Source organism: Fibroporia radiculosa, assembly GCF_000313525.1.
Source record: "Fibroporia radiculosa TFFH 294 genomic supercontigs, scaffold1029, whole genome shotgun sequence".
Taxonomy (NCBI): Eukaryota; Fungi; Basidiomycota; class Agaricomycetes; order Polyporales; family Fibroporiaceae; genus Fibroporia; species Fibroporia radiculosa.
In genome coordinates, this window is record NW_012133255.1 from 97580 (window position 1) to 119411 (window position 21832).

At 51.7% G+C, this 21832-nt stretch overlaps 9 protein-coding genes across 9 annotated transcripts; 5 read left to right on the forward strand and 4 right to left on the reverse strand.

Moving 5' to 3' along the window:
• Positions 1 to 138: 138 nt before the first annotated feature.
• On the forward strand, positions 139 to 1180 carry FIBRA_01993 (uncharacterized protein; the record flags this gene model as incomplete). Its single annotated transcript, XM_012323861.1, has 4 exons — positions 139 to 325; positions 386 to 484; positions 547 to 656; positions 710 to 1180. 4 exons carry the CDS (start codon positions 139 to 141, stop codon positions 1178 to 1180), a joined length of 867 nt encoding a protein of 288 aa, XP_012179251.1.
• A 613-nt stretch (positions 1181 to 1793) lies between these two features.
• Positions 1794 to 5177, forward strand: FIBRA_01994 (uncharacterized protein; the record flags this gene model as incomplete). The annotated part of the gene is made up of 6 exons (XM_012323862.1): positions 1794 to 1980; positions 2049 to 2153; positions 2233 to 2342; positions 2400 to 2685; positions 4558 to 4667; positions 4725 to 5177. 6 exons carry the CDS (start codon positions 1794 to 1796, stop codon positions 5175 to 5177), a joined length of 1251 nt encoding a protein of 416 aa, XP_012179252.1.
• A 915-nt stretch (positions 5178 to 6092) lies between these two features.
• FIBRA_01995 (uncharacterized protein) lies at positions 6093 to 7075 on the forward strand (the record flags this gene model as incomplete). Its single annotated transcript, XM_012323863.1, has 4 exons — positions 6093 to 6279; positions 6336 to 6434; positions 6491 to 6600; positions 6656 to 7075. 4 exons carry the CDS (start codon positions 6093 to 6095, stop codon positions 7073 to 7075), a joined length of 816 nt encoding a protein of 271 aa, XP_012179253.1.
• A 568-nt stretch (positions 7076 to 7643) lies between these two features.
• Positions 7644 to 8691, reverse strand: FIBRA_01996 (uncharacterized protein; the record flags this gene model as incomplete). The annotated part of the gene is made up of 4 exons (XM_012323864.1): positions 7644 to 8087; positions 8182 to 8291; positions 8338 to 8436; positions 8505 to 8691. 4 exons carry the CDS (start codon positions 8689 to 8691, stop codon positions 7644 to 7646), a joined length of 840 nt encoding a protein of 279 aa, XP_012179254.1.
• Positions 8692 to 9134: 443 nt separating this feature from the next.
• Positions 9135 to 12608, reverse strand: FIBRA_01997 (uncharacterized protein; the record flags this gene model as incomplete). Its single annotated transcript, XM_012323865.1, has 4 exons — positions 9135 to 9994; positions 10048 to 11376; positions 11433 to 11485; positions 12403 to 12608. The coding sequence occupies 4 exons, from the start codon at positions 12606 to 12608 to the stop codon at positions 9135 to 9137; spliced, it is 2448 nt and encodes an 815-aa protein (XP_012179255.1).
• Positions 12609 to 12930: 322 nt separating this feature from the next.
• On the forward strand, positions 12931 to 14123 carry FIBRA_01998 (uncharacterized protein; the record flags this gene model as incomplete). The annotated part of the gene is made up of 7 exons (XM_012323866.1): positions 12931 to 13019; positions 13061 to 13099; positions 13155 to 13264; positions 13319 to 13542; positions 13599 to 13870; positions 13926 to 13983; positions 14040 to 14123. 7 exons carry the CDS (start codon positions 12931 to 12933, stop codon positions 14121 to 14123), a joined length of 876 nt encoding a protein of 291 aa, XP_012179256.1.
• Positions 14124 to 15153: 1030 nt separating this feature from the next.
• FIBRA_01999 (uncharacterized protein) lies at positions 15154 to 18355 on the forward strand (the record flags this gene model as incomplete). Its single annotated transcript, XM_012323867.1, has 5 exons — positions 15154 to 16333; positions 16395 to 16584; positions 16636 to 16858; positions 16912 to 17568; positions 17621 to 18355. The coding sequence occupies 5 exons, from the start codon at positions 15154 to 15156 to the stop codon at positions 18353 to 18355; spliced, it is 2985 nt and encodes a 994-aa protein (XP_012179257.1).
• A 492-nt stretch (positions 18356 to 18847) lies between these two features.
• On the reverse strand, positions 18848 to 20132 carry FIBRA_02000 (uncharacterized protein; the record flags this gene model as incomplete). Its single annotated transcript, XM_012323868.1, has 3 exons — positions 18848 to 19843; positions 19901 to 20014; positions 20067 to 20132. The coding sequence occupies 3 exons, from the start codon at positions 20130 to 20132 to the stop codon at positions 18848 to 18850; spliced, it is 1176 nt and encodes a 391-aa protein (XP_012179258.1).
• A 1107-nt stretch (positions 20133 to 21239) lies between these two features.
• FIBRA_02001 (uncharacterized protein) lies at positions 21240 to 21762 on the reverse strand (the record flags this gene model as incomplete). The annotated part of the gene is made up of 3 exons (XM_012323869.1): positions 21240 to 21306; positions 21381 to 21582; positions 21639 to 21762. The coding sequence occupies 3 exons, from the start codon at positions 21760 to 21762 to the stop codon at positions 21240 to 21242; spliced, it is 393 nt and encodes a 130-aa protein (XP_012179259.1).
• Positions 21763 to 21832: the final 70 nt, after the last annotated feature.

A 21832-nucleotide genomic window follows, 5' to 3' on the forward strand; every position in this document is an offset into this window, starting at 1 on the left:
CTCCTGAAGCAGGAATTACTTTCAGCGCATCTTCCGCAAATCAAGCTCCCCGCTCTCCGCTTTCTATTCGTCGGTATCAGCCTGCATCAAGACCATATCATACGACAGACTCACTCGTACGCAGAACCATTTTAAATAATGGGGAAATTCTATGAGTCCATCCCACCAAACCTCATCAAGTGGATCAAACTTCAACAGCTGTTCTGGGTAGCCAGTGCACCGTTGAGCGAGTACGGACACGTTAATGTCTCTCCGAAAGGACTGCGGGGTTCGCTCCATATCGAAGATCCGAATAGGGTTTGGTATGAAGACGTCACAGGCAGCGGTGAGCCCCGAACGGTCATATAGTTCGAAAGATGTAACCCTAAGGTTTCTAAACCGCCAGGAAGCGAGACAGTAGCACACGTCCGCGAGAACGGGCGGATGACTATCATGTTTTCTGCATTCGAGGGTACGCCTAGGATCCTGAGGCTGTTTGGCAAAGGTGTGTTATCGTCCGTCGGGGCGGGTGCGTCTGGCGCAGGCTGACAACCCTACGTTCGACAGGCACGGTGCACGAGTTCGGAACACCAGAATATGAAGCTTTGCTCCCACCGGACCGGCGCCGCCCCGGCTCGCGCTGTGCGGTCGTCATGGATGTAGAGAAAGTCGGGACGGTACGTCTTCACAAATAGCTTGCTTTCGCTTAGCCTCAAGTTCCACTCTGCAGTCCTGCGGCCTGGGAGTCCCGCTGTATACGTTCAACTCGCATCGCCCATCGCTCCTCAACATCGCCGCGCGGCTCGAGGACGCCGATCAAGCATTCGATGGCGAGGCGACGCAAGCACGCGATTCCGATGTGGATCGCGGGATTGCGGAGAAGGGCATCAAGGCGTGGTGGACGGCACAGAACACCGAGAGCATAGATGGTCTTCCTGCTCTGCAAAGCGCATTCAAGTCCCATGTAACACCTGTGCATGCACCACCAGATGGGGAATGGGGGAAAACGACAGAATCTCAGCCCTCTCAGCCCTCTCAGTCCTCCCAGCCCTCCCAGCCCAGTCAAGCAGGAGATCGCAGGCCACTTCTCGGCACGAAGGACGGACTTATGGAGGTTTTGAGGCTGATATCAGTGTTCTTGATGGGATTAGCAGTAGCTGCAGCGTACATCAAAACCTCCCATGACGTACAAGCTATGTAAAAAATCGAGTGTTATGTTTCATTTCTCGATCTATGTAAATGTGAGCGTTTACCATGAGGTTCGCGAAGGCCGTGGCGCATGTTCAAGCCAAAGAAGAGGGCTTACATGCGTCCATTACGTTGGATGTATCGGTGCTGTATAATACACTCGTGAAGGCAGCCCTGGGAGCACTCAGGGTTCGATATTCAATAGCTGCCGATGGCAAGCCGAGACTACATTGAGTCGCTTGCGATTGAACTTAGATGCGTCACGAAGGTCTGTGTTTTGAAAAACATACCTATTGTTTCACTACTAATAACATGGCCAGGATCCAGGTGATTTGATGTCCAAAGCCATGCCAGTCGGAGCAGGCATGACCTCGCTTGATATGACGCTTCAAATTCGTTATCACTATTCATATCTACAACCTTCGCAGCGCTAATCGACGCGTGTTCGTACGTCTTGAAATGCACGGGCGCGACTCGACTCGAGTCATGGGGTGGGAATGGCCTTCCGCGCAGTGCACTATAAAAAGTTGCAAGGGACAGGAGACCGCCTGACGATCCCCCAGTCATACTCGGAGTTCTCGCGCTCAGATTCGCAACTTCAGAATCCAAATTGAGAGTCCGACACGATGGTCAAGTACTACGATGAGATTTCACCAGAGCTCGCCAAGTGGGTCGAGGAGCAGCAGATGTTCTGGGTCGCGAGCGCACCACTGACCGGCGATGGACACGTAAATTTGTCGCCAAAGGGGCTGCAAGGGACGTTCCACATCGTGAATCCGAATAAGGTGTGGTACGAAGACTGCACGGGTAGCGGTGAGGATGAAAGTTCTTCGCCACGCGAGAGTTGGAGATATTGATCTGATTTGACATGATGATCCCAGGGAGTGAGACAATGGCGCATATCCGCGAACCAGGGAATGGGCGAGTGACAATCATGTTTTGTGCGTTCGAGGGTCCGCCCCGAATCATGAGGCTCTTCTGTAAAGGTATGCCTCCATATGTCTTCGTGCAAGGAACTTTCTGCTCTCCGCTGGAATGTACGCTGACAAAGTCACATCCCTAAAGGCACGGTATATGAGTTCGGCACAATAGAATATCAAACCCTGCTCCCTCCAGAGAAGCGTCTGCCAGGGTCACGCAGTGCCGTAGTGCTTGACGTGTACAAAGTCCAGACGGTATGGGCCAAGCTTCCTCCCAATTCCGCCTCAATGCGCTAACACATTACCTGTCAGTCCTGCGGCTACGCCGTCCCATTATACAACTTCGTCACGCATCGCCCAACGTTGCTTAATTGGACTGCGCAGCTCGCAGCCGCCGATATCGCCTCCCATGGTAATCCAGAATCAGCAGACATGACGCCAGATTGGAAGGTGCCAGAAAAGGGTCTGAAGGCGTATTGGGCAAGGATGAACACGGAAAGTTTGGACGGCTTGCCCGCTATGAAAGATGCACACATATCAGCGGTGGCACCGACACACGCGCCATCGGAGGGTCGATGGGGTAAAGATGTGACAGTGCGTACGTGCGCGGGCCAGATGTCACAAACGACAGGCTGGGGAGAGCATGCGGAGTCGGCAAAAATCCTGGCGGCGTTCGTCGTGGGCTTGGCTATATCGGCGGCATTTAGCAGGCTAGCAGGTGTAGCATGAAGAAAAGTGGAGATCAGTGGATGTGATGAGCTCGTAAAACAGGTAAGCATACTGTGTCCATGTCATTGCTCCCCCCCTTATTGACAAGTCGCTAGGTGTTGTATCGTTACGCGGAAAGAGATGTATTTACAATGACCTGATGTATTGTTGAACAGTTGTGGTATCCATCCAAAATTTGAGTGTGATCACATAGGGCGAGGCTGCGTCCAGAATGTACGGTTATTGGCGCCCTGGTTGGGGTTTAACATGCGCCCGGCGACACGGAGTATGTGCATCAATCCATCAAACATCCACAAATCTTGACGAGAGCAGCGACTGCACGGCGAATGCTACAAATAATTCTGCCCGCATATTCCAGTTTGCAGGACCTGCGCCGGAAAGCAACGAGGACGAGGCTATCCGTGGAGGCGATAAGTGGTATCGAGCAAGGTTGTAGTGTGAGTATTCGAACGATACAGTAATCTTCCGGCCCCAAAGAGCTTTCCGAGTTTGTTGAGACTTCTCTCACTCATTTCGTCTTTATTCCGATGCTCCACCGCTCTTCATATCTTCTCTGACCCACTGCAAAAGGTTAAGCGTACGCATGACAATGCACACTTAGTATAGTAGAATTTACTGAGACGCTTGCGAATGCGGAAAAGTGAGAATTGTCGGAAGACATTGGGCGCTTGGCCCCATTACATGACACGTGTTAATGCTGCGTCGTTCCACATTAGGAAGGTTTCGTTGATCGTGCGGGGAACCTTTTGTCTCTGCCATTTCCACAAAGTTCAGCAGATAAATTGCGTGATTTGTTTCTAGGGTCATTCAATGAGAGTAGGTGATATGATTAGGACTGTTCAAGTCAAAAGCTCTCAGCATACGAAATCATGGGCGTCGTATGAATTTGCCGACTGTAACCCGAGGGCTGCACCACGGAAGAAAATGGCCAGCAACTGGCGCGGGCATCGGCAAACATTGGCCGAAAGAATACAAACGACCCTGAGCCCTCAGAATATTTATAGGTAGGTCGCCATACTTGTTGCTCTCAGGCTCCTGAGCAATCTTGTTCCCGAAAAGAATGAGAGTTCAACGTTGAGTGCATCTGTTAGGAAAATACCAGTGACTGAGGTCTTATTTTAGTAATCTTGTATTAGTTTGAGGATTGAACTGCACACATATAGCTGGAAACGCACGTGGAATATGATGTTTCGCGGTCGAGTCAGAGTTGTTTGTTTGTCCACAGAAGCAAAGAACGAGCGGGGATATTATGAAGATATAAGGGACAGATGGCGGAGGACACATCAACGCTCCCTGAAAGTGTTTAAAATTCCCACCTCGACCCAGAACACTCAGCCATGGTCAAGTTCTACGACAAAATTCCACAAAACCTCGCCAAATGGATGGATACACAGCAGGCGGAGAAGGGCATGTCAATCTATCGCCGAAGGGATTGCGGGAAACGTTCCACATAGAGAACCCAAATCAAGTGTGCTACGAAGATTGCACAGGCAGCGGTAAGTTCTTCGTTTGTCGCGAACAGTTGCGAATGGTGTTGATGCTGTGCGGTGCCTCACGTTCCTAGGAAGCGAGACGATGGCGCATACGTGAACCGGGAAACGGGCGGGTGACTATTATGTTCTGTGCATTTGAAGGTGCGCCGCGCATTTTGCGGCTTTTCTGCAAAGGCAGGTAACTTCCTCGCTCTCCCAAAAGGCAGCGGAGATTGGTCCACGAACAAAGAATGCTGACGCTGCACCAGGCACGATATATGAGTTCGGCACGGCGGAATTTGACACACTCGTCCCCGCAGACAAGCGTCTCCATGGCTCACGTTTCGCTGTTGTTCTTGATGTCTACAAAATCCAGACAGTGGGTGGTGCATTCCCCCGAATTATATATTTCCGCATTTAACGTGTCTCTTGCCAGTCTTGCGGATTTGGAGGGCCGCTGTATTCGTTCGTTGCGCATCGCCCCACCCTCAACTGGTCTGCCCAGCTCGCAGCGGCAGACCTGGCGTGTGATGCGGAAGAAGAAAGTCCGTCGGAACCGCCTAAAGAAGACCTTTCAAGCCGTAAGAGTGGTTTGAAGGCATACTGGGCCAAGACGAATGTCGAGAGCCTCGGTGGTCTCACAGCGATAAAGAGTGCACACGTGTCGGACGTAACGCCAGCACACGCACCACCGAGTGGAGAGTGGAGCAAGGACGCACAAGCGGCGCTCACAAACACGACTCGGCAGACTGGGGTAAACTCGAAGGTGGTGGAGGGAGCAAGCTGGATTACCTATGCGGAAGTGATGATGGTCCTCTCAGCATTCCTTATGGGGTTGGCTGTCTCTGCGATGTATGTCGAGGTTGCATGTGTGACCCGAAGCTGCTGAGATGAAGGCTACGCAAGAGGGAAGACAAGTATAGGCTCGGTATAGGATCGAGATTCTGGTGTGCGGGACGTGAATGGCTTCAGTCAGTGCTATAAAGCACAATTTGTATTCACTGTATAATTTCCAATCTGTTCTTTGTTTGATGGACTACGGCGCGACAGGGCTGTTAAAGTCTCACCCCTTAATCATTCAGTAAATCCCCACTCACATGAGCGATCTTTGTGAAGCTTTGGCTCCAGCCTTGCAAATTACTTTACACAGCCTTTGCTAATATATCCTCCTCCCTCGCCGAATACGCGCGCCTGGCGCTTTGTGCGACGGTTGCTTCCAGCGCTTGCGGAGCGCAACGTGAGAATGTACCGCCAATCCCCTAGACCGACGACCGTGAACCGGAAACAAAACTGGTTACGCTCTGTTCTTCAGAATTTCCTTGACGCGTGAATTTCCCACCCTCTACTTACGGAGTTGTCGAAATTCCAAGTCGAAATACATTCTCTTTGGAAAAGATCATCATGTAGCATGGGACGTGGCCGACGTGGCAAAGAATAGTCCTATTCATGCACTGGCTATCATAGTGCCAAGGATAGCCCAAGTCAGGGGTGGGTTGCACATTATCTGCCAGTGAACGCGAGAGAGATAAACTTCAGAAAATTTCAGAAACAACTTATCTGTAAGCTGGGGCGATCGATCACGAATCAGACTTGGCTCGGGTCAGTCATCAAAACAGGCATGACTTGATTATAAGTATTCGAGACATAAACATAAATTCTCGCGCATATATAAGACACCTGACATTTCAACCTTCTTCTCCTTCCCCTCACAATTTTACAAACCTGGGACTCTCGATCCTCTTCCTCTCGTTGAAGTGCTCTACGTCTGAGTCAACTTTCCTGTCTCAACAACAAGCAGACGACCATGGTCAAATTCTACGAGTCCATCCCCCCAAACCTCTCCAAATGGATACAAGCTCAAGAGATGTTCTGGGTTGCGAGCGCGCCCGCTGGTCCGAGTGGGCACGTCAATGTGTCGCCAAAGGGCGTCAGGGACACGTTCCGCATTGAAGGACCCAACAAGGTGTGGTATGAGGACTTTACAGGCAGTGGTATGTCCTACGTCTGACTTAAAGCCAAGAACGCATAAGTTGATACCAGCCAACAGGAAGCGAGACTATGGCCCACCTTCGCGAGAACGGCCGAATTACGATCATGTTCTGCGCATTCGAAGGTGCCCCCCGCATTCTGAGGCTGTGGGGAACGGGTATGCTTTTTGTGCCTGGTGGTCTCACCACCCAGCGGATGACCTCGTGCCCACAGGCTATGTGCACGAGTTTGGCACGCCCGAGTATGACGCGATTATCCCACCCACCAAGCGGCGTCCCGGTTCACGTTGCGTGGTGGTCATAGACGTAAAAAGGGTTGGAACAGTACGTAGCCGATTCACATTTCAGCAAGTTTTTTGAAAGACGTTCCGTCCCGTAGTCCTGCGGAACAGGTGTCCCGCACTACACTTTTGTCCGCCAGCGCCCGACCATGCTCGACTGGTGCGCTCGACTCGAAGTTGCCGACCAGACATTCGACGCCGAGGCTCCGTCCGACCCCGACAGTGAGCGTGTAGTCTCGGAGAAAGGCATGAAAGCGTGGTGGACGAAGGAGAACTCGGAGAGCTTGGATGGCCTGCCTGCCATGAAGAGCGCCCATCAGACGTACCTGACGCCGGAGCACGCACCGCCGAATGGGGAGTGGGGAAAGAATGCTAAAAACCGCCTAGAGGTCATAAACGCTCAAAAGAAAGTGAAGAGTACGCCTAGCGGGTACGCGGAGCTAATCAGGTTATTATCGGCGTTCACCATGGGTCTTGCTGTGGCCACGGCGTATGTGAAGGTCACTTTTGCCGTGTAGAGGGAGAAGAAATTCGACCTGTTGTGTAATCTCGTTTCCCACCCGCAAAGGCTCAGACGGGTAGAGGTGCAGAGAGGCTCCCAAATTCCCAAGTCTTGTTCGTGTTCGTATAACTATGTACCCGCAGATTCGATTTGCCCTTGTAAACAAACAATGAATTGTACTGTCTAGACGTGGGCGTGTGAAGTTTCAAATCAAAGCTAGGTGAGAGAGGAGCTGTAGTGGTGGCTTATTGAATCCAATGAGAAGCCATGTGACGGCAGTGATGCTGATGTATCTAAGGCTCGCGGGGGACCTTCATTCTGGAATAGAACTTATACCAGTACTCCGGTATGTGAGTTCTCCTGAGGCCTCCGACAGGCTCCGAGAAAGTTATTTAGATAATTCTTCGTGAAAAATATTACCTCGCTCACCGCCGATTACCGCGATCCTAGAATGAAAGCCGAGGACAGCTGTATTCATAGATATATGCGCACCTCTCAATCACTCGGACTCTTTCTCCGCAATGCAATAACAATAAATGTCGCTTCCGCGAGCGCATCCCGTAGACCGACGTCGATATATATACCTACACAGTGACAGCGACTGCACCGCCAGAGTACATGCCTGATAGTGCCCAGCCAATGAGAAAGACAGCAAGCATCTTCAGAATCTCGATATCCACCGACACGCCCTTCATCACCTCAAGGGACCGCCGACTCGTGTTGACTGGTGGCTCCGCAGGGGTTAGGATCTCGACGGGGGGCTGCTCCGGTTCGGGCCACTTCTCACCATCGGGGGGAGAAACATGGGTCAGTGGTTTGGGCGAGAGATGGCCTACATCCATCCCAGGAAGGCCGTCGATGCTCGTGGTATTATGTCCCTCCCAGTACGCTTTCAAACCTTTGTCCGACCGCTGTACGTCGCCAGAACTAAGGTCATCCTGGTCGTGCTTCTCGAAGGTCAAGCTCATATTGAGGAGTGTAGGGCGATTCCCGACGTAGTTGTATATCGGAATCCCAAAGCCACACGACTAGGATAATAGTGCGCGAACGAAGACGTGATGAACGACAAGTTTCAGGGAATATCACTCGCTATTCCAAAAGTTAGAAAAATAGGAGACGCACCGTTCCAACCTTATGCACATCAACTACCACAACGCCACGAGAACCTGGACGACGCGTCTCTGCGGAGATAAGCTCCTCGTATTCGGGAGTCCCGAATTCAAAGTAAGTCCCTTCAAACGGCATCAGAAACAGCATATACGAAGGAAGGCAACATACCAACTCCAAACAGTCTCGCAATACGAGCTGGACCATCAAAGGCGCCAAATAATATAGTGATACGTCCGTTCTCCTTCAAGTGCGCGATGGTTTCCCCAGCTGGTCATCAGACATGAATGCAGCACTCAAGACCCTGAGCTGATGTGAAGACATGCAGAGAAACTCACTGCTCCCCGTGAAATCCTCATACCATACTTTGTTTTCGTTCACAATGTGGAACGTCCCATCTAGCCCCTTGGGCGAAACATTGACGTGTGCATCACCGCTCAGAGGTGCGGATGCCACCCAGAACAGATGCTGCTCGAGAATCCATTTGATGAGTTTCGGCGGGATGGAATCATAAAATTGCCCCATGATGTATGGTGGCTTCAAGCAGTCGGTGGCATCGCATATATAGTACCCCTGTGCCCTGCCTACTCGGGTCTCGCATACGCGCCAAAGTGGGCATTCAGATAGTTGAGCGCTCTAGGAGCGAACTAGATACGTCAATCTCGGCTGCTGCTTAGCGCAACCTGCGATCCCCAACACTATGGACTTGAAGCTGCAGTCGGGAACTAACCAGCCGCGGCGTGAAACTCGAAGCTGAAAGCGGAAACTGCAATCCCGCCTGCAAGGGGCCAGTTGACTCCTGTACGGCTCTGGGTTCGTGGACCAGTGACGACACCAACGAGTACAAAATCAGACCTGAAAGATATAGTGAGAACATGTGGGGAGGAGTAGGGATTGATGTATTATATGCTCAAGGATTCGCAGAGATTATGCTTGTTGCACGTACTATACTATACCAGATCGCCGGCTCAAGCCACCAGAGCGCCAACCCGCTTCCTCATATCCTTCGCCTTACTCGAACCTCTGCCTTTCGTTTTTCCGAATACGATGACTTTTCCCTGCTCTCCCGCTCGCCCCGACCGACCTGCACGATGGAGGAAATCCACCATATTCCGTGGCTCGTCGACGATAAATACATGCTTGATCTCAGGGGAGAAGTCCAGACCGCGGGATAGAAGAGAGGTCGTGATCATTACATGTGGATCTTCGCTAACGTCACCTGAGGAAACACCAGTCGCCTTCTCGCTGTCTAACCCAGATGTTGGCGCAGGATCCAATGAGGCTTCTTCGCCGTCAGAAACAACAGCAGGCCGCTCTCGTTCTCGCTCTCGGAGGAAGCCATCGAGGTGGTGATTCGAGCCCCGCTTTCGCATGTCGCCTGAACTCGTCAGCGCCACATTGGCGACACCTTTCTCTTTCAAATAACGTCCGAGATCTTCCACCTTCGTGTTCTTGTTGCAGAAAATGAGCACTTTGGACTTTTTATCATTTCCCTTCAGCGCATCTTCCATCCAGACCCTACGTAAGCGCCGCTCGATGTCCGCATTGCGATTCCCGCCAGTCCAGCTCGAGTACTCGGTTTTCAGTGTCGACGGGAGATGATGCAGGTTTGGAGATGCGAGACGGGTAAGCGCAGGGTGGTACGTGTCAAGGTACCAGGCAAGGGCAGAGGGAATTGTTGCAGTACTCAGTAGCAGATTGAACGGATAATTAATGGGAGAGGGCGAGGATGGCTCGGGCTTTACATTCGAAGATTCTTCGATGGGCTGGCCGCGAGCTTCGCTAATGGCTGAAAGAATCAGCTTTGTCTGATCTTGGAAGTCCGGATCTGCATTGCGGATGAGATGCGCCCTATCAGACTATATGCATTCGATAACGTACCAAAGAGGACATCTGCCTCATCGACCACAACCCATTCCACCCTCTCTAGACCCATCTGTGGTTCCCCAACAGTGAATGTCCTCGGCTTTATTGTTCTACCATGTTCATCCTTGTCCCATGTATCCTCAATGTTCGGTTGCTCATAGTCCCAACCACGTCCTTTTATAAGGGACAGGATCTTCGATGACGTACCCACTACCACATCAACCGGCCTTGCGGCCTTCTTCGACAGCGGCCCGAGAGCACTGGATGCCGCATCGTCATCTGCATCTGTACTGACAAGTGCCTCAAATTCCTTGGCCATTTTAGATGCAGTAGCACTTCGTTTAGGCGTGCTAGGCAAGTTGGCTTGTGAAGCGCAGAAAACACGCAGCTTAATACCATGCAGAAGAGCCTTGGAGAAGCTCGAGAGCTGACGAGCTAACTCATGTGTTGGGGCCAAGACCAGAGCGCGAGGATTGAGCGGTAACTTCTTCTTAGGACGAGAATTTGATCCTACTTCCTCAGTACATGCCGTGTTGGGGCGTAACTCGGAGAGCTTCAAGTCTTGTAGCATAGGCAGAAGGTATGCGATAGACTTGCCTGAACCCGTTTCTGAAGCCAGCAGGTATTGTTTCCACTGTCCCGAATCCTCATCCGACGGTCGAGTTGACGCCACGCCACCAGATACGCTAGAGGGTGGTTGATTGACCACATGTTTCAACGACAACGCTTGGATAGGAGTTGGCCGTGCATGAGGACCTAAGACGTCCAGCACGGATGTCAACAGACCCTCCATAAGAGGCGGAGAAGTGAACTCTGTGGGCAAATTTCGCGTTGATTCTGACTTCGCAGATACATCAAACTCGTCGCTCAACGGATTGTACACGTGTGGCTTCCTTGACGCATTGGTATCGCCCGCCACATCGCTGCCGCGAGTACTGTCACCATCCTTCTTGATTCCGAAGGTGTCGTCTCTGTATGACCGTTTATGGAGTTGATCCTTAGTAGTCCTCCATGGCTGGTCGAAGTCAGGGATATCGATGGCAGGAGATGCGACACTTTTTTGTTTGTATCCGCCTAAGCTGCGTTCCTTAGCATGCCACCCACCTCGGTTGGTTTCCGTAGGTTTAGCATTACGGCTCCGTTTTCGCTCAATAGCTTGCCTAACTCGCACTTTGTGCTCCGCATGTGATTTCAGCTTGTCCTCGGCTCCCGTGTGCGGTGCTTGGTCGCGCACAGGCGGCGGCGGAGGAGGCGGCGGAGGCGGTGCGACGACAAGCTTTCCAGCACTCTTGGTCCGAGAACGAGGGGTAAGATCCTTCACAAGGCGTTTACGAGATGGAGACGCTGGGTAGACGAAACAAGATGAGCTAGGTAACAAACAGTTAAATCACACAGCTTACGCGCGTTTGCAGAATTTCCCTTAGAAAAAGGCTTAGACGGCCGGGAGCCGTTCCTACTGGGCGAATGATAAGACGGTGAGGTGTGAATGCATGAAGCCCATAATAGCTCTTGCGGCAATGAATAGCGACAGTACTTTGCAGAGCGAGCCGAGGCAAGAATGGTTGACATCAAGGGAGAGTTTGAGATCAAGCAAGCAACAATTCACCTAGCCAGCAGCGAGTCCCCTTTGAGTACTCCGTGAGCTTTTTGTCCCTTGAGAATGCTAAAAGTGTCCCAGACGTTGCGGTATAAGAGGCGAGTGGATGATAGTGCAAATGACCCAATCTTCAAGTTGACAGCGAGTCGCACCCAGATAAATAACAAGGTGTTTATCATTTGAAAACTAAATATAAAAGCTACAGAAACAGCGTTGCTGCATATAGGCTACGGCACGAGTAACCCATCATATTCAACCATATTCAATTTACTCGACACTCTCGTTCGTCGAGCTGTTAAGCTTAGTTGAGATCTGAGACCTTCGAAAGATCTCACTAGCTTTCAGCTTCACGAACTCACAACGGCAATACAATATTCCAGGAAAGCATAGAGAATTCGCGAGATTGAAGTCTTAGACTCCAGTTCTTAGTTCCTCAAAGCTCACAGGGACGAAGTCACTGGCATTACAGATCGTATATACGCGAACTATGTGAGGGGAGCGGTCCTAGCACAAGCAGGTACGTGAGGTAGGATATCATCTATGAGTCACAAAAGTCCACTAGCGATCATGAACCTGGAGTATTTGAAAGCGAGTTTTGTTAGATCACCGTAACAGACCGACCAAGAGAGGCGAGAAGCAAATACGTACCACAGAACAGACGGTGGGGGTAATACCCCGGACAACATTCTCCCCCCTTTTATCTAGTAATTTCCTCGAGCAAGACTTGCGCAAGCCTGTCCAGCTCTCAGGCCGGAATCATCAGCTCGCCCCACGTCCGCATCGCTGCAATGCCGCCGAAAAACACCGCCACTCCCGTCAATATGCTCAAATTTCCCGGAAGTTTCTCGGGTGCCCAAATCTCTTCGCGCATGAAGGCAGAAAACCCGGATTCGTTTGGGTCGCGAAGTGCGCCTCGTCGCATGGGTGCGCCGGAATAGTAAGCAGGGCCGGAACCAGGTGGGGCAGAGCGACGCGCCATGAGAGCTCAGTTCAATTAGAGGGAGATATTATGAGGAGAGCGAGTCTGATACGCAGAACTAGATGGTATGAATGACGCGCTCCGTCAACGACGTGTCGACCAGTTTTGGAGCATCCGGGGGCTCAGACCCCTAACACTCGGGCGCCTCTAGTGTTAGAGGTCTCGGGTGTCAATAGATTCTACTATACTCGGAAACGGTCACCGCTTCGAGCTGTTTACAGTTTAAAGGGACCCGCTAAAGCTCAACCATCCACGAGAATTGATTGTTGTATGATAGCTTCTCTTTCAGAGCGTGAATTCATCTTACCGCTATTGTAGGACAATGTCTACCACTACTCTTGATGCGTTGTCTGGGCGGTTCATCAAGGTCTCATCCCCAGGCACTCATATTGCCCTTGTAGAGCTTTCCCAGTGAGTGTAGCTGCAACAGCTTTGTGATCTTGTTGACTCAGGAGGGACGTAAGCCAGCCACGTAATGCATTTGTCGAGGAGTGAGTCCCGACTGTAGTAGGGCTCTGTACAGCCGGTGAACAGTGCGCTTTATAGATTCTGGACGGAATTTGGCCACGTATTCGACAAGATCTCGGGCGAGCCCTATGTGCGGGTTGTGGTGCTTGCATCAGCGATTCCCAAGCACTTCTCTGCTGGAATTGATTGTAAGTATCAATTGTGATAATCAAGTTATGGTTACCCACTGATTGCGCATACAGTGGGTGCGCTCGCCAAGCTGAACACATACGACTCACGACCAGATAGACGAGCACTTCAAATACGCGAGTTTATCACTTTGTTCCAAGACTCAATCTCTGCTATCGAGCGTTGCCCATATCCCGTTATAGTTGCGGCCCATGGAACAGCAATCGGTCTTTCTCTTGATATCATAAGCGCGTGTGATATTCGGTATGCTGCATCGAATGTGCTCTTCTCTATCAAGGTCTATTTGTTTATCTCCGGACACCACGACATTTATTCATATTTATAAAAACGCAGGAAGTGGATATTGGGCTGGCCGCAGACATTGGTACCCTCGCACGGCTACCGAAGATTTCAGGTAACCAAAGCCTGGTGCATGAATTAGCATATACGGCGCGCAACTTCTCCGCCGCGGAGGCACAGCAAATTGGCCTCGTATCGCGTGTCGTGGAGGGAGGCCGGGATGAAGTCCTGCATGTTGCGATGGAGACTGCCACGATGATAGCAAGCAAATCCCCGATCGCAGTACTGGGGACGAAGCGTCTCCTATTACATTCGCGAGATCACAGGTGCGTGTCCATATAACAGGGGTCGCACATCCATTGACGAATTGCTGGTGGGAAGTGTAAAGGAAAACCTGGAATATACCGCATTATGGAACAGTGCCATGCTACAGACAGAGGTGAGTTATGTGCCGGTATCTCAACGTTTTAAGCAACTACATAATTGTACGCGCAGGATATAAAAGAAGCAATGAAGGCAGGAAAGACGAAGCAAAAACCCTCGTTTTCACAGTTGGCAAAACTTCCGTCCAAGTTATAGCGTCATGTAGAGACACCTGGATCGAATGCGCGCAGTTGTTGTCCTAACCGTAATCTGATTTTCGAATGTTACCAATATCTGAATTTACGTGGATGTTACGAGACGGAGACACATGAGTTGACACATGAATTTCTACATAAGCCGATGACCTAGATTATGGCCTCAGTATTATGCAACGTGGCCCTTGGTATACTTCTATCAAATTATCAATCGACCAGCCTAGAAGCTCCAACACTCACAATCGAGCGCGCTGGCCACCTTAACAAGGGACTCAGTCTATCCATGCGTCGCCGTGTGAAGTGGAGCGGGAGAAGAGAGTCCACAGTATACGGGGGTTGTGAGAGGGGAATGTATACATTCGTCAATTTCAACGTGTCATTTGACTGTACCAAAGTTCTCCCCCGAGGTGCATGAGAGATGCCGAGAAGAACAGAGGAACTGTCAACACGTCATACAATCCACATTTACCCCAGAAGAACTACGGGCAATTTCACAGTGCTCTCACGAAATGTATTGCGCTCACCACGCTGCGGATGAAGATGCTCATTGGTAGATTAGGATATGCTGAGGTCGTATGAGCATCTATAGCGCATGCCTGCTTTTGAGCTGAGGAATTACCAGAACAATCGGGAATCAGATGCAGCTTCAGGAAGCTCACCATTTAATCTATCATCGTCTCACGGCTCGCAAGGCCACGCATCATGCCTCTACCCCACGGTTTGAAAACCACTTCTGGTGAATCTTCGGTGAAGAGGCTCTAGAGGATCTTCAAGCAAACCCAAAAAGCGTTGTTGCTGCTAGCAATACTACTGCCTGTTGTACATAATAGCTGTGCTCCCGAATGATCTAAAACAGGCGCAGTAATAGAGTTGTTTCAGAAAGAGAACAGAGGCCGATGGGAGGTATGAGAAAGAGGTCGGAGGTAGGGCCGCCGCTGCGACTCGATGCGCCGGGAATGCAGCCAACCAAATACATGTAACTTCCATCTTCAACGACGACCACCACGACGGCTGCGACGACGACGACGACGATGTCCAGCAAACCGTCCCGTCTTGTCTCGTCGCCTAGCCCAACCCACCATACACCGAAGCTGCCTCGGTTTCTGCAGAAACAAACGAGAGATAGGTCCAAATCCCTCGCCGACCCCTCCGGGAGTACGAGCAGCACCGCGAGTTCGTCTTCATCGGGCTCGAATCCTGTCCCAGACACGCCCACAGACCAGAAGGGGATCAAGAAGAGCTTCCGGGGGAAGGAACGCGAGGAGAAGCGGCGCCAATCGCAGGACGACGACAGCCTAGTCGGCGACGACAACACCGGCGACGAGCCTCCCATCATCGTCGAGCCCGTCAACATCCCCCGCCCTCGTACTCGCTCTGAGCGGCCATTGTCTGAGAACGCATTCCCCCAGGTAGCATTCTATCCTTCCAGCTCATCTTCCCGCCTTTCCGACCTCCCCACTCGCCTCTCAGGCTGGTTCTCGCATACTTTCAGCTCATCCTCCACCGACCTCTCGCTTCCGTCTTTACTCACACAACAACACGTCGCCTCAACTACAACTGGCTCACCCCGGGCAAAGGGTTCTGCACTGCTCACAGCAGCTCGACACGGCAAGGGTCATCTTGACAAGGCGATGCGATATCTGCTCGACAGTGATGCAACGCCCGACAAATGTGCAGAGCCGATCTGGCTCTTGGGCGTCGAACATCCGGGGTACGAGCCCACACCGCCGCCCACAGCGTCGGCACTGGCATTGAGTGCTAGCGCAGGTGGAGGAGGTCTCGGGCGCCGGGGGTCGGTCGAGTCGCGCAAGTCGCCGTCCTCATTACGGTCCTCGGCGTCGTCTTCTCCTGTTGCACCCAACTCTCCCATTAGTTTTGATCCATCTCTTACGCAATCGCAGCCGTCGCCGTCTTCCGCACATCCGAAGGACCCATCGAAGAATTGGCCGCCGGTGTTTTATTCCGACTTTACTTCCCGAATATGGCTTACATATCGTTCACAATTTGAACCGATTCGAGATACGTCACTTTCAGCTCTTAATTATGATATGGATGAGCGCGCTGCGCCGACAAGCAGCCCACAGCCGAAAAGGTGGAATTGGGGGCTTGGTGGAGAGAAGGGGTGGACAAGCGATTCTGGTTGGGGATGTATGCTGAGGACGGGGCAATCTCTACTTGCGAACGCACTATTGCATTTGCATTTGGGACGAGGTATGCATACACACCTCCTGCCTAGAGTGTATTCTGAACGTTCACTTCAATGGTTTTATAGATTGGCGAAGACCACCATATCCTATATACACAGCTGACTTCGCAACCTACGTACAGATTATCTCATGGTTCCTCGATGACCCCTCCCCCCTTTGCCCTTTCAGCGTACATCGAATGGCTCTTGTCGGGAAAGAGCTGGGAAAGGACGTTGGTCAATGGTTTGGTCCCAGCACGGCTGCTGGTGCAATTAAGTACGTCTACAGGCATGATTGGTCATATTTATGTTCTTATCACTGGTTCAGGACCCTAGTTCATGCGTTCCCTGAGGCGGGATTGGGTGTTTCTGTCGCTGTAGATGGCGTGATATATCAGTCGGATGTGTATGCAGTTTCCAGATCTACCATGGGGCTGGGCTCTCCACGAAAACATGGACGGCCATCGTGGGGTGACCGTGCTGTTTTGGTACTCATTGGAATTCGATTAGGCATTGACGGAGTGAATCCAATTTACTATGACTTGATCAAAGTCAGTCAGTCATTGTTGAACGTTAGATTTCATTACTCACATTGATATCACAGGCTCTATACACGCTACCTCAGACTTTAGGCATTGCTGGCGGCCGCCCTTCCTCCTCTTATTACTTTGTCGGTTCACAAGCAAACAACCTCTTCTATTTGGACCCACACCACGCTCGTCCTACAATCCCTCTTCGTCCACCTCCTCGTGATAGTCCATCACCGGGTGGTAGAGATCCGGCTGACCGTCAGATGTCCCCTGATACGCCATATTCTTCCGATCGCGAGCGCGAGCGCGAACGTGCTCCTCGTAAAGGCCTTCATTTCCGCTCCCCCACTACACCGTCTTCGGGACGCTCGAGTGGTGCATCTAGCTTTTCAAACCGCTCGCCTGCGGCGCCTTCCCCATTACAACAGCAGGTCTCGTCTTCGTCCAGTGCATCTATGTCTCAGTCTTCAACACAATCGCACATGCGCTGGCAGTCGTCAAGTGCCCTCCCAGATGATTCGGAAATGGATTCTCGCGAGCTGGGGCTAGGTGCTGATCTAGATCCTCTGCAACGCCATTATGCAACAGCATATTCTGCCACGGAACTGAAGACGTTTCACTGCGACCGCGTCAGGAAAATGCCACTGTCTGGTCTGGATCCCAGTATGCTCATTGGGTTCCTGTGTAAAGACGAGAATGATTGGATCGACTTACGAAGGCGACTCACCGAGGTAGGTCTTGAGTGGAAAGCAACGAGTCTATAAATTGATCTATGTTGGACAGCTGTTCAATACACACAAGCGGCACATTTTCTCCATACAAGACGAGCCTCCTAATTGGCCATCCGACTCGGAGGACAATATTGGTCTTGAATCGATTTCAGAGCCAGATATTGATCTTCCCGAAGAAGATGACGAACTTTCAGATCCTCGTTCGACCTCTGCGTCCCCTGATGCCAGCATGCAAGGGACTGGATCCAAATCGGAGCTGGATACCGAAGACGACCCGATTGATCCCGTCACGCCTGGTGCAGGCAAATCCTCGTTCGAAATACCCGAGCAAACGAAGAGCGAGCCAGAGCCAGACGATCCGATTGATTTCGACGACGAGGAAGACGAGGAGTGGATGGACCCTGCTCCATATCCGCCGACAACCCCAGACGTCGAGTCAGCCCCACCTCTTATACCGCACCAGCAGCTGCAGGCGCCACCAATCGCTGTATCAAACTCAACTGACTCAACGCTGAGTACAGCATCGACTGGGAGCGGCAAGAAACGGAAGAAGTCAAGGAAGGGGACATTGAAGAACAAAGCATCGCCCCCTCAGGCCCAGACACCCGTGCAATTCCCGTTCCCGGCGACGAGTCCCGCGGAGGAGTTGCCAGTCGAGGTTGCGGCGGGTAATTCGGGCAGTAAACGCGTGCCCCAAATGCGTACGGCGAAAGCCAGAGACGGCGGACGCACTCAGAGCGGCGGGGTCAGAGGCGTTCCCGCCGACGATATCGACGACGACTGTTAGTACTCAATGTGCATGGCTCGCTCCTTCGACCTTCTCTCGTACGGTATGGTATGCCTTTCTTCGTATGTCTGCGGGCTCATTGCAACCACCCCATGCCATGTTGCCACAATTCTGTTCATCCATCATTAACACATAGCCATGCACATTGCCACACACAGGCCGAGCATATTATTCATTTATGATCCTTGTTTATTCATCCATTTGCTGTTGTTTAAACCTGCCATTGGTCTAGTCACAACTCCCCGTGTATTGTTGTAGGATGTCGGTACGGATAGCGCGATTGAATGTGATACCCGTGTGGTTGACAGGGTGAAAGGATTCATACGATCCGGCAAGTGCAAGAACAATGACTGGAATCCTGGGATCAAAGGAGAACGAGTCACTACAGGAAACTGACGGGATATAAACTAGCGATGTCCGAGTCCTTCTACATAACTTATACGGTAAGACAACGAAAGACAAAAAAAAATGACACTACATCTAGCATACAAGTCACGACCCACAACATGAGGTCATCAGTCGTCTGTTGTCAGTAGGCGTGCGGGAGAGGCGGATGGTATCGTCCGCGTCCTGTATGTGTAACGTCCGCGCTTCGAGGGCCTCCTCATACTCGCACTGCATCACGACGCGGCGCGCTACGTATTCAAAGATATCCGCGACGCCCTCTCCCGTCTTTGCGGACGAGAAGAACAGCTTTGGGCGGCGCTCCGGCGGCGGAGGTAGTGCGCTGAGCGAATGGGATGGAGACGGTGCGGACGCTGGTGTCGTCGACGCGCTCGTGGCGCGATCGCGCAAGAATAGGCTTGGAGTGATCGTCGGCACGGAGGAGACGGAGGACGCGGACGGCTGGCGGCGCGGCACACGAGCGGGCCCGGGGGAGAGGGAGCGCGGAGAAGAGGATGCGACAGACGCGGTGGACAGCGGGCGTGCTGGGGAAGAAAGCGCGGACTCAAACGCGTCGAAGATGGACGAGGAGGGTGTGTGGTAGACTGTATGCGTCGTGGTCATCGTCCCGAGCGTACCGCCGCGGAAGATCGTCGACCGACTGCGCGAGCGCGACTTAGACACACTCCGGCGGTGATGGCGCGTGAGGATGTCGATGGACTTGCTCGGCGTAGTGGGCGAAAGGGGCGTGTCTTCGACTGCCTGCCCGTCCTCTTGATCGACATCCATGATGGGCGGCAGAGTGAGAGAAAGAGAGGATGGAGGAACAAGTTCGTCAAGGAGCTGCATTGCATCGGCTTCGCTCACTCTAGGTTTATTGGGGTGCGCCGAGTCGAGCATGTCGATTTTGTTACCTACCACAACGCAGCAAAAGTCCTCGACCTCCTCGTCTGGAATGGGTGCTTTGTCTCGAAATTCAGACCACCATCTTACGAGTGCCCGTAGGGAATCTGGTTGATTGACGTCGAATATAAGGATGGCTGCATCAGCACCGCGAAAAAACGCGGACGAAAGGCTGGAAAATCGCTCCTGGCCGGCGGTATCCTGCACAGCAAAACCTGTTATAAAACCTACAGTAGAGCGGCGATAGAATAGACCTACCCATATTTGCAGTGTTATGTTCTCCTCTGGGGAGTTGTAATGGGGCACAGACTTTGTGATGAAGTCGGCACCAATGGTCGCACGATAGCCAGTGGTGAAGCGTCCTGAGATATACTGGCAGAAATCATGAAGGCTCGTCGCCGCTAGGAGATAACCTTGGGCTCACTTGGTTGCGAAGACTTGTTTTGCCAACACCGGACGCGCCAATGACTACGACCTTAACGGTGCGCATGCCCGTCGTTGCTGAAGTTCTTCATGAGAGTTCCGAACGACGGCGGTGGCGACGCCGGGAAAGCAAGAATTGAATCACGTTATATGCAAATAAGCGCGATCCGTGTAGATTAGAGTCTACAGCTCTAAGTTACTACAAGCGCCTTCAAGGAGCTCTCATTCAACGGCCTCCGCTCCAACTTGAAGTCGGTTATCTGTTCCAGCTGGCCGGTAGTTCTTGGGGTTCGGAGCCACCAATACTCAGTACAGCGGATCTACATTGCGATACAAGCACATTGATAGCATGTCTAGCGCAGGCTTCCGCCTGAGAGTGGACCCCCGTGGATGCCTTTGCCTTACAAAGAGGATGCTATGGGTCGGCCCCTCGCTTGTCGAGAAAGTTAAGCAGAGTCCGGTACCATTATTCCATTCCGTATATATTAGGACTGCATTTACGAGGTTGACACCTTGCAGGCCCGTCGGTCGGAAACTCCACTACTAATGCTTGCGGTTCAACGTTGCCTCAGCCTTCAAAGGTGCGCCGTCATTTGTTCTTGAGCCAGGGGCCAGGCCTGGGCTGCCCGACTGCCCATGATGAGAATGTCAATCAATTCTTGAAGGTGCTCCCATAACAAAGTTATAACTAGCTCCTGGTCAGCGATATTCTTCAGAGTAAAACTCGTTACGAAACATGAAGGTAGTAGCGAAATCACTTAACGCATCTAGTAGTTGTAGAGTTCTTATATTTAATGTGGTGTAGACCTGATCACGACATCGATACTAATGGCTGCACGATAGCCAGTGAGGAGTCTGAAGATATACTAGCAGAAATCATGACGGCTCGTCTCTGCCAGGAGAGACCGTAATGGTGCCGATATGCATACCCGTTGCTCCTGAAATCTTGTATGAGTCTCAAACGGCAGCGACAAGTGTAACGCCGAGAAAATCATTTCCCGGTACCGAACTACGGTTAACTCAACTAAGTGCGATTAGCAGTCAAACCAACCACAGATTATCAAATAGTCTACTATTCTACTCACTATATTCCTGCTAGTTCTGATACTCATGGGACCCTGGCCTTCATCTATACTCTATGCAATAGTAAACCATATATTGAGCAATCTTCTGCTCATCCGATCGTCGCAGAAGGTCGGCTGTTGTCTGTTCTTGCCGGGGGGTAGTCTTTGAGGGGTTCCCTATTTAAAGTGCAACGCAGGCGCGTGAGGTGCAGACGGTACGGCAGAGGTACGGCAGAGCAACGCCTACGTACGTCCTGAAATCCCATATATCCTCGCTGCTCTTTTCCAATCGACGGCGGGCCCACCACTCAGCACGACGACGGATCCACGCATCGCGTTTCTCTTCTGGGTGGAGCCCCTTAATACTCATGCAGAACTTGAACTCGTCGAGTTTGTGGCCGCAAACAGACATGTGGCCGTACCGGTAAAGCGACTTGAATTGCACTCCAAGAACTTTTCATTCCAGTATATGAGTCTTTCCAGGCAGTGGAGAAGATGGGAGTACTCACTATTACAAGAGAGGAAGTCATCGAAGAGCTTCATACATGCTGGAATGTCTTCCGGGGTGGGATGAACCCTACGAAGATATGCTTCTTCCTGTTTAACGGCTGTTTCAAAGTCGATGTTGGACATGGATGTTATAGGACGAACAGGACGAGGGCAGGGAATTTGTTCCCTGACGTCGGGGCTTCTCAGGAAGTCG